At 29.7% G+C, this 13,493-nt stretch overlaps 1 protein-coding gene across 4 annotated transcripts; it reads right to left on the bottom strand.

The window, feature by feature from the left end:
• Positions 1 to 9,811: 9,811 nt before the first annotated feature.
• LOC131061148 (uncharacterized) lies at positions 9,812 to 13,015 on the bottom strand. 4 transcript variants are annotated; one of them, XM_059219712.1, is made up of 6 exons: positions 12,852 to 13,014; positions 11,470 to 11,542; positions 10,837 to 11,009; positions 10,448 to 10,529; positions 10,269 to 10,331; positions 9,812 to 10,116 (listed from the first exon to the last, which is right to left on the bottom strand). In XM_059219712.1, exons 1-5 carry the CDS (start codon positions 12,936 to 12,938, stop codon positions 10,315 to 10,317), a joined length of 432 nt encoding a protein of 143 aa, XP_059075695.1. In that variant the 5' UTR covers positions 12,939 to 13,014; the 3' UTR covers positions 9,812 to 10,116; positions 10,269 to 10,314. The 4 variants fall into 4 exon arrangements, with proteins under 4 accessions (XP_059075695.1, XP_059075694.1, XP_059075697.1 ...); XM_059219711.1 differs by lacking the exon at positions 10,269 to 10,331 and having other exon boundaries at positions 12,852 to 13,015; XM_059219714.1 differs by lacking the exon at positions 10,269 to 10,331 and having other exon boundaries at positions 12,884 to 13,006.
• Between the last annotated feature and the right edge of the window lie 478 nt (positions 13,016 to 13,493).

Below are 13,493 nucleotides of genomic sequence, written 5' to 3'. Positions count from 1 at the left end.
AAGCCACACTATAGTAAATGATCAAAATAAAGGATACATGTCATTAATTTGCTAAGATATATTGATAACCATTTCTCAAGCGATGTTATATAACACAAAACCACCACTTTGGGGATAAAATAATGAATAACTATGAGAAATGAGGAGGCCTCATATGTACCCCTTATGATGTCAACATAATGTCATGTTGATATTTTAAGGAAGTAAGAGATCCATATCAAGGATAAAAACATTCAACACCAATAGATACCCTCCAGAAAAATACATGAATACCAAGCTAGAAAGAAGATCCTTAAAAAGGATGCGAATAATTACACAAGGAAGATATTATTATGATGGAACATTTTACAAGAAGAGTAAAGGGATTATTTTTTGAAGGGTACATTTCTATCAAAGAGGGAGGAAGAGATATTTTTTCTAAATATATCTTCCTCCAAAAAGAGAGGAGATCTTCAAAAAAACACGACATCTTAAATAATATGATGGGGTAGGATCATGAAACAAACTTTCAATAGAAAGGAGAGATTATTTGTAAGAGAAACAATTTCATGTAAGAAAGAGGTCTTGGGAAAAGATACATAATTATAAGGAAGGAGAAAATCCTCATGAAGGGAAAATAATTATATGCATTGACATACATCATTATAAAATATATAATTCATCAAAGGGAAAGTGGATTCTTATAAAGGTTGAGTTCTTGGAAATTGATCTTTCCCCTCAATATAGAGACAAGAATAATTAGGCTAGTATGTTTCTATCTAGGAATGATTTCACATGAAGTTGTAGCACTATGAATTGTAATGAATCCCCCAAAGTTAAGATTCTAGTGTCACATAGTGAGGAGAACCATAATAGGTCTAAAAATTCTATAGAATTAAATGATAAGCAAGAAAGATTTGAATATCCTCTATTATAGGAATGAAATCATTATTGACACGTTCTTTAAATTCTTTCAAAAAATCTCTAGAATTAGCAATAGTATGATGATACATATGATAAGAACAAAATAAAAAATCCATGTGATCAACTTTTCTAGTCTTATAATATTTCAAATGTGGGAGGGTGACCTAATGGTCTCTTATGAGGCTTAACATGATTTCTCTTCTTTAGGTAAATAAAAATGTTTATGCATTATGTCATTATCATGTAAATCAATTTTTTTTTGTACATTTTTTGAGGTAATGAAGGATATTTTGAAGAAAATGACAAGTAGAGAATCCTATCCCCTATTTATAATGATGATGCATGAGATCTATATGGATTTTGATATCTTGTTCCATGCATACAATATTTTTCCACTATTTGCTTATTTAGAAAGAATGTCAAAGCCAATATTTTAATGTTTATGCAACTCTAATGTGAAAGGACTTTCATCATATAGCTGATTAAAATTTGTAGTGTAAATGTATTTTAAAGAACCAAAGAAATGAATAGATGAATAAGGATTGATCTCTATGGGAGGATGCATTATTCATGTCAACTTGGGAGGTAAATGAGTAATATATCATTCTGTTGTTCTCACCATTATTTTCATCTTCATCTTTACTCAATATAATGTTAGGTGAGATTTCATTAAGAAAATGAATAATATAATGCTGGATTGAAATGTTTTGATAAGAAAAGTGGTCTCTAGGAGAGTTATAGGCATCTATGCCAATTAGTGTATTTCTATTTTCATTATTAATGGTTAAATCATGCACATCTTGAATCAAATAATCCTACTAAAAGATATATCTAGGGAGAAGACTTTTCATCACTCTTTAATGCTTCATCTCCAAGAGATATCATTGAAAGAAGTGTTGATGATATCATATTTTTAATAGATGTCTTTTATGAATATTAGATAGTTTGGGGGGGGGGAGAAATCATAATCCATCAATACTTCATCTCTAGAAGTGAGAGAATTGGTATGGGTACTAACTTTATCATCCTCTTGCATCAAAATATCATTATGGGTAGAAGTATCTTTGAGAAAAAGATAAATGTGATGTAAGGGAAGTTAAACCACTAGCATATACATGAAATAAATATATTGTAAATTAAAAAATTAATTCACATGAACCTATTTCCTACAACTATTTTGGATTAAAATGGAGCAAGATAAGATTAGAGACAATACCAACTTTAACACAAACATTGGAATATGGGACTATATTTAGCTAACTCTTGTCAAAGAGAGTCAAATTATACCTTTAGGGTTTCTACTCCTTTGCTACTTTGGAAAGTGTAAGGATTTAAAATGATATTGAACTATAATCTAAATATGATGTAATAAAAGATGAAAAGACTATAAAAAATTAATGGACAGTCAAAAAATTGCAACAAATATAAAATTGAATAGAGAATACATAGGTGCACCTATAATTTAAATTTGAAGTTGATTCCACTGGATTGGGTCACCTAGAGAAACTTGGTCTTCTGGCTTCTACAAAACAATAGAACCATAGCTTTTTGAGACGTTGTATCCTACTCCAATGAAATCTAATACATTCTTTTTGGGATAAGGTCATCTTGGGAACCCTGGTCCTTCTTTGTCTATTAAATGTCCCTTATTCTTCTTGTCTTTGCTATAAACCTATAGTTGCACCTACAAAGTAGAAAGAGAGTAGGAAAGTGGCCATATATGGGTTTAGCTTAGTCATCCCCCTATTTTGGTTATTCCAACTTCCACAAATAGCCAATATTAAAATTCAAATAAAGTGTACACTCTTGAACCTTAAGTGTGCATAATAATGCTATGAGCTATAATGCATCAATGTATACTAGAGTTCTACTAAAATGTAAAAGAGATAAATACTAAAATGATATGATTAAATGCCACATGAACTAATGCATAAATCACATAACATGAATAATAAAATATCTTATCTAAATCTTAATGGTAGAATTATGAGAACAACATGAAATCATACAAATCCTTAGGAAGATATACAGGTCAATCCCTAGTAAGTCATACCCTATTATCCTCCAATATCTCTTTAATCTTCTATTGTTGAGATTTGATGATAAATGATTTGTAGATCTGAAATTCATCCTAAAAGCAACACCTTCACTTTATAAGGACATCTCCAATTTTCACCTTCAATTCATAATGGTAGATATAAAAAATGAGGAAAAGAAATGCATTGTATATGAATTTCTAGGTTTAATTTTATGAATGGATGACTTATATTTATCATTTTTTGCATAGAGATAGATTTGAAGAGGATAGAACTCCCTTATTATCCTCCCAAAATCCCAAGAGATATTCATTGGATCAAGATGTCTGGGGCATCTTGATCATAAAATTTCAGGCAAACCTTCTAGGGATGCAAGATAAGGATCCTAATGCCAACACCATGTTTGTGCAATAGTATATAATGTTTAGGTGGAGAAAATGTGTCTTAAGATTTGAAATGGTGTAGGATTTATTATACATTAGGATAATTGAAAGAGAAAAAGACACACCTAAAATTAAGGGCCCAAATGAGAGTGTGATGACATTAAAATCAAGGAATGACTCACTTTTCTAAATTAATTATTAATTAAATACATATGAAATCCCTACAATACATAGCATAATGAGATGCACACTAAAATGAGTTTTAATAGAGCATGGAAATGGACACTCTAATTAAAGGTGTACAATTTACAATGCTACATCACTAAATTGATACAAAATAATAGTCATAGTATGATTAATTAACCAATGAAAATTTAATAAATGAATGACATAGCTAATTTTATAAATTTCATGCAAAAATAAGGTCTCAAACTAAAAAATTAAAAGAAATGCAATTATTAGACATGTAGGGCTCACCAAAATAAAATGGATTGAAGTGAGATCTTAGTTTATAGACATAAACTAGGGTCAAAATAATTATGATTTCATAGGCAAGAATATACACTAAGATTCAACTTAATTCGTAATGGAGATATGGATGTTATTTATGATTATTTTTAATTTTTATTTCGATATATTTGATCTAAAGATATAATAAATAGGTAATATGATGCCAAATTGACAAGAATGAACATAAATAGATATAAACATAACAAAAATAAAACAAAAAACCATAGATGTAGAAATGAGGTACATGGAAGAACTTGTTATTGAAGTCTAGAGCTAGAAATGTCAATATAGTTAGCTAAGAACCCTAGATCTGGAGACTTCTTTATTAGTCGAGGCTTCAAATTTTGGATCAAAACTATTTGTAGATATCTCCCTCCAAACTTATCCTTAAATTATTGGCCAAGTGAGATAGGCACCATAGACAAGGGGCTTTCACCTATTCAAACTCCAAAAATGTACACCATAGTCTACTCTATGTCATTCTACAACCTTTGATTGTCTGATATATAATCCAGACACATAAAGGAGGTTCAATATTGTGTTGTATAGGGGATTGCCTAAGTCAAACCTTGTGTTGCTATTTCCACTTCCACAGTACTAATGATTATGAAAAGGGATCTTACCCTAGTAGACAAGAGCTTAAACTAGTAATGAAATGCTCAATTAAAAATGATACTACATTAGGCTTTATAATTGTGCTGATTCAATACTTTTTAGATAAGGTTTTCATATTTTGATACAATAACATAACATGATAATACATAACAAGATCAATCATGAATAAATACTTGCATGTAGGTTGTTATAGCTTTCTGGTCTATAATGCTAAGACACACAATGTTTTCCCAACAAGAATGATGTAACTTGTCTAGTATTGGATAGGACAATATGCCCTATAAATGAGAAATGATTCCTTTATATAGAGTTCATAAGAAATTTTATACTTTAGGCCAAATTCTAATAGTCAAGTGAAAATATCAAGATTAGGTTACAAATTGCATGAACAATACTCACACACAGATTTGATTTTTGCCCCCTTTTGGATGTAATATGATGCTAAGTGCCCTAGTCCATTGAAAAAGGGAGTATAAAAAGATCATCGAAAAGTATCCAAACATGGATATATGATTTGGTCATAATATTAGTGTATACAATGAAAAGTGATGATGATAAACTATTGTAAAACCATAACGATTCAACCACAAACAATCTAGACCCTACAATGAAACATTCACCAATACCAATAGAGATACCTAAGATCATGCAAATCAACAAAATAGAGCAATATTACCATTCACATTTCAATTAGGGTTTCAATCTCCATTGTCTCCTATCTCCATTGATCTTGTTTGATATATTTTCTCTCAAATTTTATGTGTGCACAAACTCAAGAAATAACGAATTGTTGTTGATAGCTTGATCACAAGAAGGCTTTATTGCATATGAGTGTTTAGATGCATTGATTAGCTGGCTGGATTGATTTGGGTTGAAAAGGAAGAGGGCATCCTCTTATATAGAGAACATTGTAGGAAATGGAGGGATAAGATTAAAAGGTGAAGAGGATAAATGGTTGGCTAGGATTAAAGGGTAGGTATAGGAAATAATTAAATGATAAAGGGGGTAGGTAAGAGAAGAATTAAGAGATGAATGACAAGTGGCATGGGTAGAAAAGGCTAATGATTTAATTAATAGAAGAAAGTGGGATTAATTAAATAAATAAAATATTTATTTCATTTAGGAAAAGGACAATTTAAATAAATAAAAATATTTATTTAAATGGGGAAAGGCTTAGAAGAGGATTAATTAATTAATTAAATAAATTAAAATTTATTTAATTAATAGAAGACTTACAATAAAATAATTAAATAAATAAAATATTTATTTAATTAGACAAGATAATTTTAGGTGTCTACAATTAGCATATTGTAATTTGTACGTGTCATGGTAAAAAATAAGGTTAAAATCAAATAGGAGAGAGAACACTGAAGAAAGGACACAAAAAGGAGTGTGAAATTATAAAACAGTTACAATTTACAAAACTACACTTCCTAATTACATAAAGTTGGAATTCTTAATGACTTATTTGTTCACCTACCATTGTTCAATGTTCTTGTAACATTTTCAAATTTATGCGCAAATTAGTGTTGATATAATGATACTTGTGCATGAATACTTTTTTTTTCTAGGATGGGAAGTTATGCATGACTAGAGTTTTACTTCTTTTTATTCCTATTTCTTCCTAATATTTATGTCGTTTATACTAGACAGTTATTATTTTTATATGTTGATTCATTCTATCTTTCTATATTATGCATCACATATGCATGAAGGGTTATTTCATAGTGTTTATTTGAGAGGATAGCTAATTAACTTTGTATCTCGTGATTATTCTAAATAAAATTGGGTTCTCTTTTGAAAGGTAGAAATTATATTAAAAGGTATGGTATTTAGATAGAAATTCTAGTTCTATTCAAATTGATATATTATCAACCAATCAATGGGCCATTTTATGGATCCTTTCTAAAAAGATATATGTTCTTTAAGAATACATGTAGTTGGCAAAGCATGATTTGAATTAGTTGATAATTTTTTAATTTATTTTTTAAGGCAAAGCACACAAGGTACATATATTAATATATATTAATAATTATAAAAGAATTAGTTGATAAATTAACAAGATAAAGGAGTTCTAGCAATTGTCTTAGCCTGTATTCTTATTTAACCTTTCTCCTAAGTAGTGAACATTATTATTAATATATAATATGTTCTCATATTTGTTTGTAATGTGTATTTCGAGCTAATTTAGAGAGAGTATATGGATTCTTGTAATTCATGTCAAGATAATCAATTATATTTTTTTCTTAAAGATAAGAGAATAAACTAGGTTACTAAAACTACATGTAATATAGGATGCTTGCTATTGTAGTATAAGATAGATTGAATTAATTAAAATGCATGACATTGAAATTTTAGTGATCTTTAAGAATTTGAGGCACATAACTTAATCATTTGGAGGTGTTGGATATGGTCATGGATGCATGGAGTTATATTTTATTAGTTGTTTCTATCTCATATAGATATATATGCATTTCATTCCATTATTTCTTATCGAATTTATATACATTTTTTAAGTTTTGTGTCATTTAATTGTTATTTAATGTGTGGTTAATATAAAGGAAATGGCCAACATTGATTCAACTTTTTAAATTGAATGACTATAAAGTGACATATTTATTGAATTTTGAAATGTGTAAGCTAATAAAATGTATATTTTTTAGTGTATTTTATATTTGTAATTATAAAGAAAAACCTTAAAATTATTTCAATATTTTTTTTAGTAATTAAACTAAAAAATTTAATTTTTGATAAATACAATATTCCTAAGTTGAATTCTTGTCTTTGGATCGCTAGTAGGAGAAGGGTACTCACTTGGAATAGTTTGAGGCTTCTTGGTCAGGTGAGGCCCTCCAAATATGTAATGTGTCATGAGAATGAAGAAGACAATTACCATGTCTTCCTCCATTGATGTTTCGCTAGTTAGCTTTGCTCTACCTTCCTAAACAAATGGAAGATATCCCAACCTTTACCCAATAGCATCCCTTGGCTCCTAAAATGTTGGTTCTTGAAGATTTAGAGTCTTGGCCTAAATAATATTTTGAATGATTCACTAGGTATCATTGTGTGGAGTATCTAGGTTGAACAAAATATGAGATTTTTTCAAAATAAGAGAAATTTAGTGAAGATCATTTGAGATAAGGTGGAAAGCAATGTTTTAGAAGTTGAAAAATTTAGAAGAGTAGTAGAAGGGAGGTATATGACAATGAGATGTAATAGGAGGATGTTTTTTCACGGTTTCATTGGCTTGGTTTTCCTAAGAATGTGCTCAACAAAGGCTCTTGCAATATGTGTTGTCTCCCTCCTAGTATCTAGGATGGATAAAATTGAATTTTGATGGAGTTGCCGAATGCAATCCTGGTGGGGTTGGCAAGGGACGTATATTCCATAATAGTTGGTGTCTTTTCTCTCGACTTTGGGTTTGACTCAAATAAAAAAGAAGAGCTTCATTCTATGTTGTGGGGGATCATGATTGCTAGAGAAAAGGAGTGGAAGAAGCTCTGGATTGAAGAGGAGTCAAATCTGATCATTAATTCTTTAGAGGGTGGGAGTTTTGAGAAATGAATATCAGAAGCTATAATGCATAGCGTAGGATGTGCAATAAAATACTTGGAGAAAAAAAGGTTTCCCAAATAGAAAGGTCTAGTAATTGGGTTATTTATTGGCTAGCCAATTTAGGTGTTACCTTGGACAGAGAAGATGGCATTCAACTCAAGCAGTGGAGGAAAGATTACATGTCCCCATTGATCAAGTTGCTTCAGGAAGACATCAATGATCCCCCTGTCAGGGACCTCAAAGAGAGTCCTCTATAGAGTTACAGATTGGAAACAATGTTGTCTAGATTTGGGTGCACTATGGCTTTATATTTGTGTTTGGCTTTCTCCCTTTGTGTCTAATATGCTATGGTCTTTGTGATTTTTTCACTCGCTATGTCTTGGGTTATTGTGCTTTGACACTATTTGGTATCATAGGAATATTATATTTTGTTATGGATAGTTCCTAGATCTTACCCATGTTGTATTAACCAAAAATAATAATTATGAAAATTATAACAAAAACATAAAAAAAATAGTAATCCCCCCATTTTGTCAGTGTACCCACATTTACAACCCCTTTATGACATATTTACGACTGCTAGTTGGACTATGATTGGTCATTATAAGACTATTCATACTTTTGAGTTGGCTATTTGTTATAGATGGAAGGATCCTTTTGAGTGGTTATCTAGGGGCTCAAAGGACTCTCAACAAAAGTTGGCTCATATTCTTGCTTCTTGGGAGTGTAACTCCTTGGGGGGACCAGATACTATAGCATGGGGTGGTGATTCTTCTGGGAAACATTCCATGGCTATTGCCTACATGAAGTCGGCCCGTCAAATTTATGGAGGGTAAGAGTTGTTTTGGTTGAAGCAGGCATGGAATAGATTTTCTTGGCCCAAATATAACTTCTTTCTGTGGCTTTTGGTCCAAAATAATTGTCTTAGTTGGAACAGTTTGTGTAAGTGGAGTTATTCAAGAAAAGGACAACAAGTTGAGGAATAGCCCTAGAGTTGAATGCAAACAAATTCCTCAAGATCATGCACTGAAAATTTATAAAGTATTTGGTTCATGAATGGATATCAATAAAACAACTATAAGCATACAACAACTCATTCTTTAGAGTAACATAAAAATGGTTGACTTTAATAAAGTGAAATAAAAAATATAGTATATACCAAAACTCAATCTTGGTAGTAAGATAAACATCATTGACCTTCATAATGTGAAATATAAAATATAAAATATATTGAGAATGTAGCATAGTGTAAACATACACACTATAAGGTAGCCATTCAATTTTAACCTTGTTATAGATCATGCTTTGTGAGGGGATCCCTTCCACAAAATATCTAACAAGAATTATTTTTCTTAACAATTCACATGTATTGTAAAAGTCAAGAGTGACAAGACTTTTTTTTTCTATATTTTAACACCTTTTACATTAGTTTAAAATATTATAAACATTTACTATTAAATAGAAAATCCAAATTGTGATCAATACATTTTGCAATAGTAATGCTTTTGATTATATTATCTTTACTCTTCCTAAAATTAGTACAAATTAATATTTTTAACAAATGAATTATTGGTCATATTCTTTCAATACTTGTATACTTTTTCTCAATAAATTTTTTTTTTAATTTTAGAACTCATTATATAAAATGTTTCATAAAAAAAATATTATATTCATGATAAATAATATGATACTTCTTTTGTACTTTATATTAAATGTTTTAAAATCTCATATTCAATTATTTCTGTTTTATAAATAAAATAATAAATATTCACCACTTTTACATATAAAATTACATTTAATACAACCATCTTTGAAAAAAGACTTCCAACTTTAATAAATTCTTAAATATCTTATATTCAGTTATTTTCATTTCTCAAATAAAGTAATAAAAATTTACCATACTTGATTAGAGAGGAAGCATTCTATGGGTTAGAGTTAAGATACCATGTAACTTAAAAGGAAATGGATTGTGGATGATTTGAAAAAGGTTTTATCTGAGATTCCGCTGTAAATAGTATCATTCCTTATGCGCATTTACATGCTTCTAAAGATAAACGTATAGATATCATATTCCATCCAATTACTTAATCCAGCTTTACCATTGTACACATTACCTGAGAAACAATGGAACAAGTTTCATTCAGACAAATTTAACAGTACTCTACAGAATTGTTGTCATAAAAAATAATGCAGGAATCTTGGTATTACATTACTCAGCCACTCAACATCATAGATCAAAGTATGTAAGATATATTGTAAGGCATACCTGGACTTTATGGAAAAAAATGGAATTAGGATGTTCCACAATCTTTCTAGTAGTAGAGAGAACCTATAACAACCAAATGCTAACTATTCATTTATAACATTCGTTGCTTTGAAACGATTACTAAGAGATGATATATAATCAATAGCATTTTGTCATTTTTGTGCTACAACGGAGCTTACCTTTCCACCAATCTCCCCTTGTTGCATATTCAAGATTAGATGGGTCTGCTGTCTCTTCCACCCTCTTTACTCCAGTTTTATTCTGTGAGAGATAATTATCAACAAATCTCTCTCTATATCTTTAAGAATTATCAACATAATTTTTTAAACAATTAAATTGATCAAATTTTGTTTTTTGACATAAAAAATTATGTCTAATTCATTGTGAATTGTTATCTATGTTAATTTTTATAAACTTAAGTTTTTATTAATCTCAAGAACATTGCTTTCTTTCTTTGACAGAAAATAATGTCTTTTAAGTACGCATTAACCTATTTTTGTTACAAGAGAGCATTAGGATATATATTTCAAAGTTTCAATATTTCCACAAAATAAAGGTGAGAGCTCACCTTATTTATTGGTTCTTTTCTTTCTTTGACACGGCCATGATACTCATCTGGTCCACCATAGCATACAGAAGAGCCAAGAAAGCACTGCTCTGGAGAATCCTCCCCACGTTTCTCACTTATGTCCTGCTTTGCTCCTTGAGTTCCCTGATTTTTGTACCCTTCTCTGCTACTCCCTATAAAATAACATTAGGTGTTTCAGAAAGACATATAAAAAGAAACAAGGAATCAATCTTTTCACCATAACTGTCATTATCAAAACGTCTTTGACAGCTGTAAAGATGAAGTTCAATATTCCTTAGCACTGCACTATGTTTTGTCTCTTTTGGGTAAATATCTAGAGGATCTTTCTCTAATCTTGTATTTTAATGAGAATATGTTAAAGCGAGGAAATCATTATGTAAATGCTACAGATTACCACGTGATTATTTGAGAATACTTTTAAAATTGTACGGCGCTTAAAGATATTTTAAGAGAAATCAAACTTCTCTCTTAGATATTTTGGTCATTCTGCAAAGCAGAGAAACTTTATTCGTAGATATTTTATCCAACCTTCAAAGAACTAGATCTTTCCTCTTGTCATTTTAGTAAGGGCATTCTAGACGGGTAATAGATATTGTATTGTAGGAATAATACCCATTTGATGCACTTCACCATTCACCTTATGCTTTTGCTTTCCCACAACGTGCCCTACGCCTGAATACACCAACTGAATAAACCACATCATCAAAATATGTAAAATATGTTCAGTTTTTCCATTTCTCTATTTGATTTCATTATCATTTTATATGATTCATTACCAAAATATATAAAACAATTTTTTTTTCTATCAACATTTGAAATTATATTTTATGATCTATCATTACCATGTATAGAACAACAGACTTGCTTTATACATCCCAATGACCAATCATGGAGACTTACTCTACACATCTTGATGATGAATCATGAAATATGATCTGAAATATTAATAAAAAATATTCAGAGAGTCAAATCCAGAAATATATTTCAGATCTGATATTTTAAATTATAGAAATTTAATATCTTTAGCATTTTTCATTTTGAAAACAAATACAAATACAAAACTATGTTTTTAACATAGCAACAAAAACATTCTAAATAAAGATTTCACAACAAAAATGTAATGATATTATTTATATTGCTTCCACCAAGCCATAATTTCTATTTACAATTTTGTTAAACAGACAAAAGACATTATAACCGACAAAGAGGACATGGAAACTTTTGAAGCGCTGAATAAAGATGGGTCTCATGTAAACAGAAAAAATGCTCTAAGCAATCCAATGTTGTTATCTCTTCTTTGGAGTTGATTTTCATTAAATCTGTTTTACAAATGTATAAAACAAGAAACATTTCACATCATACTCCTTATATCACAATATCTGAAACTTATTTTATATAGCTTCATAATAGATCATATCATAGAGACTTGTTCTACACATCCTGACAATAGATGATAAAATATGATGGGAAATGTTATAAAAAAAGATTCATCCAGTCAAATCCAAAATCATATAAAGTTCAATATTACAAAGTATAAAAAATTAATATTTTTAATGATTTTCAATTATAACCAGACACAAATACAAAACCATTTTATAAAAATAAAATAAAAGAGTATATAATTTCACAATAAAAAAACACACAAGTCTATTTGCATGATTTACAACAAAGTCATTATAACAGAGAAGCTTTAGAAACATTGGATATAGATGGGTCTCACGTAAACAGAAAAAAATGATTTACGATTCCGTGACCTCATTTTTTTTTGAGCCGATCTTTAAATATCATCACCTACTTTGTTTTTTTTAAGCAGAGTCCAAAAACATGTCTATAATCAAATGTTTTAGTGGAATATAAAGTAGATCAATCATAACACCCGTTCAAACCATCTGCGAAGAAATAGATATTAAGTTACAACATGATTTCAAGGTATGTATAGAGTAAAACAGAAATACAGAAACGTTGAAGAAAAATAAAGTGAATAGAATCATCACTGGTTTGGTGTGTGCAGCGGGATGATGTATACATGTTCCCAAGCTTAGGCAAACTCTGCAAGAGATCTTCCTTGGGATGTCAGCCATTGAACTTTTACTCTCTCTTTTATAGCTTTCAATGGTAGGAATGAAAATAAATTTCTCTGTTTCGCAGTGCACTGCAGTTCAATGCTATAACTAATACAGATGGAGTTGTGTGAACATATATATAGATGACAAAGGTAAAAATATCATGAGTTTCTAGATTGAATGAATTACGAGGAAGCTAAAAAATCTTTTTAAAATTCAATATCCTTTCCCTATCTGTAATAAATGGAGTAAAGTGGGACACGCAACAGCCAAAATATTCCTTAAAAATATATACATGACAGCAAAGAAACTTATCAACAACATTATCTTAATATATATTAATATAATCAAAAGGATTCATACTTACATCATATATTAATACTTGGAAAAGATTGTACAGTTGTATTATAGTTAACACCCCTTTCAAAATCTAAATCTTCACCAATCTTCACCGAGTTATAGTATACACACATGTACATGTACATGCATATTAATTTTATTAGGTTTTCTATTTTGTAATAAGATATTGTATGATTATAATATTATAGTATTAAGCTATTATACAAAAAGAGT

Source organism: Cryptomeria japonica, chromosome 4 (assembly GCF_030272615.1).
Source record: "Cryptomeria japonica chromosome 4, Sugi_1.0, whole genome shotgun sequence".
Lineage (NCBI taxonomy): Eukaryota > Viridiplantae > Streptophyta > Pinopsida > Cupressales > Cupressaceae > Cryptomeria > Cryptomeria japonica.
This window is presented reverse-complemented; position numbering and strand designations above follow the sequence as displayed.

Bases quoted from the DNA above. Each gene is read 5' to 3' on its own strand.
- LOC131061148 (XM_059219711.1), bottom strand. From the start codon at position 12,938: ATGGCTGACATCCCAAGGAAGATCTCTTGCAGAGTTTGCCTAAGCTTG. The intron at 11,543-12,851 runs GTGATGATTCTA...TGGTTTATTCAG, and splicing joins CCGCTGCACACACCAAACCA to TTGGTGTATTCAGGCGTAGG. The intron at 10,117-10,447 runs GTAAGCTCCGTT...ATTGTTTCTCAG, and splicing joins AAGGGGAGATTGGTGGAAAG to GTAATGTGTACAATGGTAAA.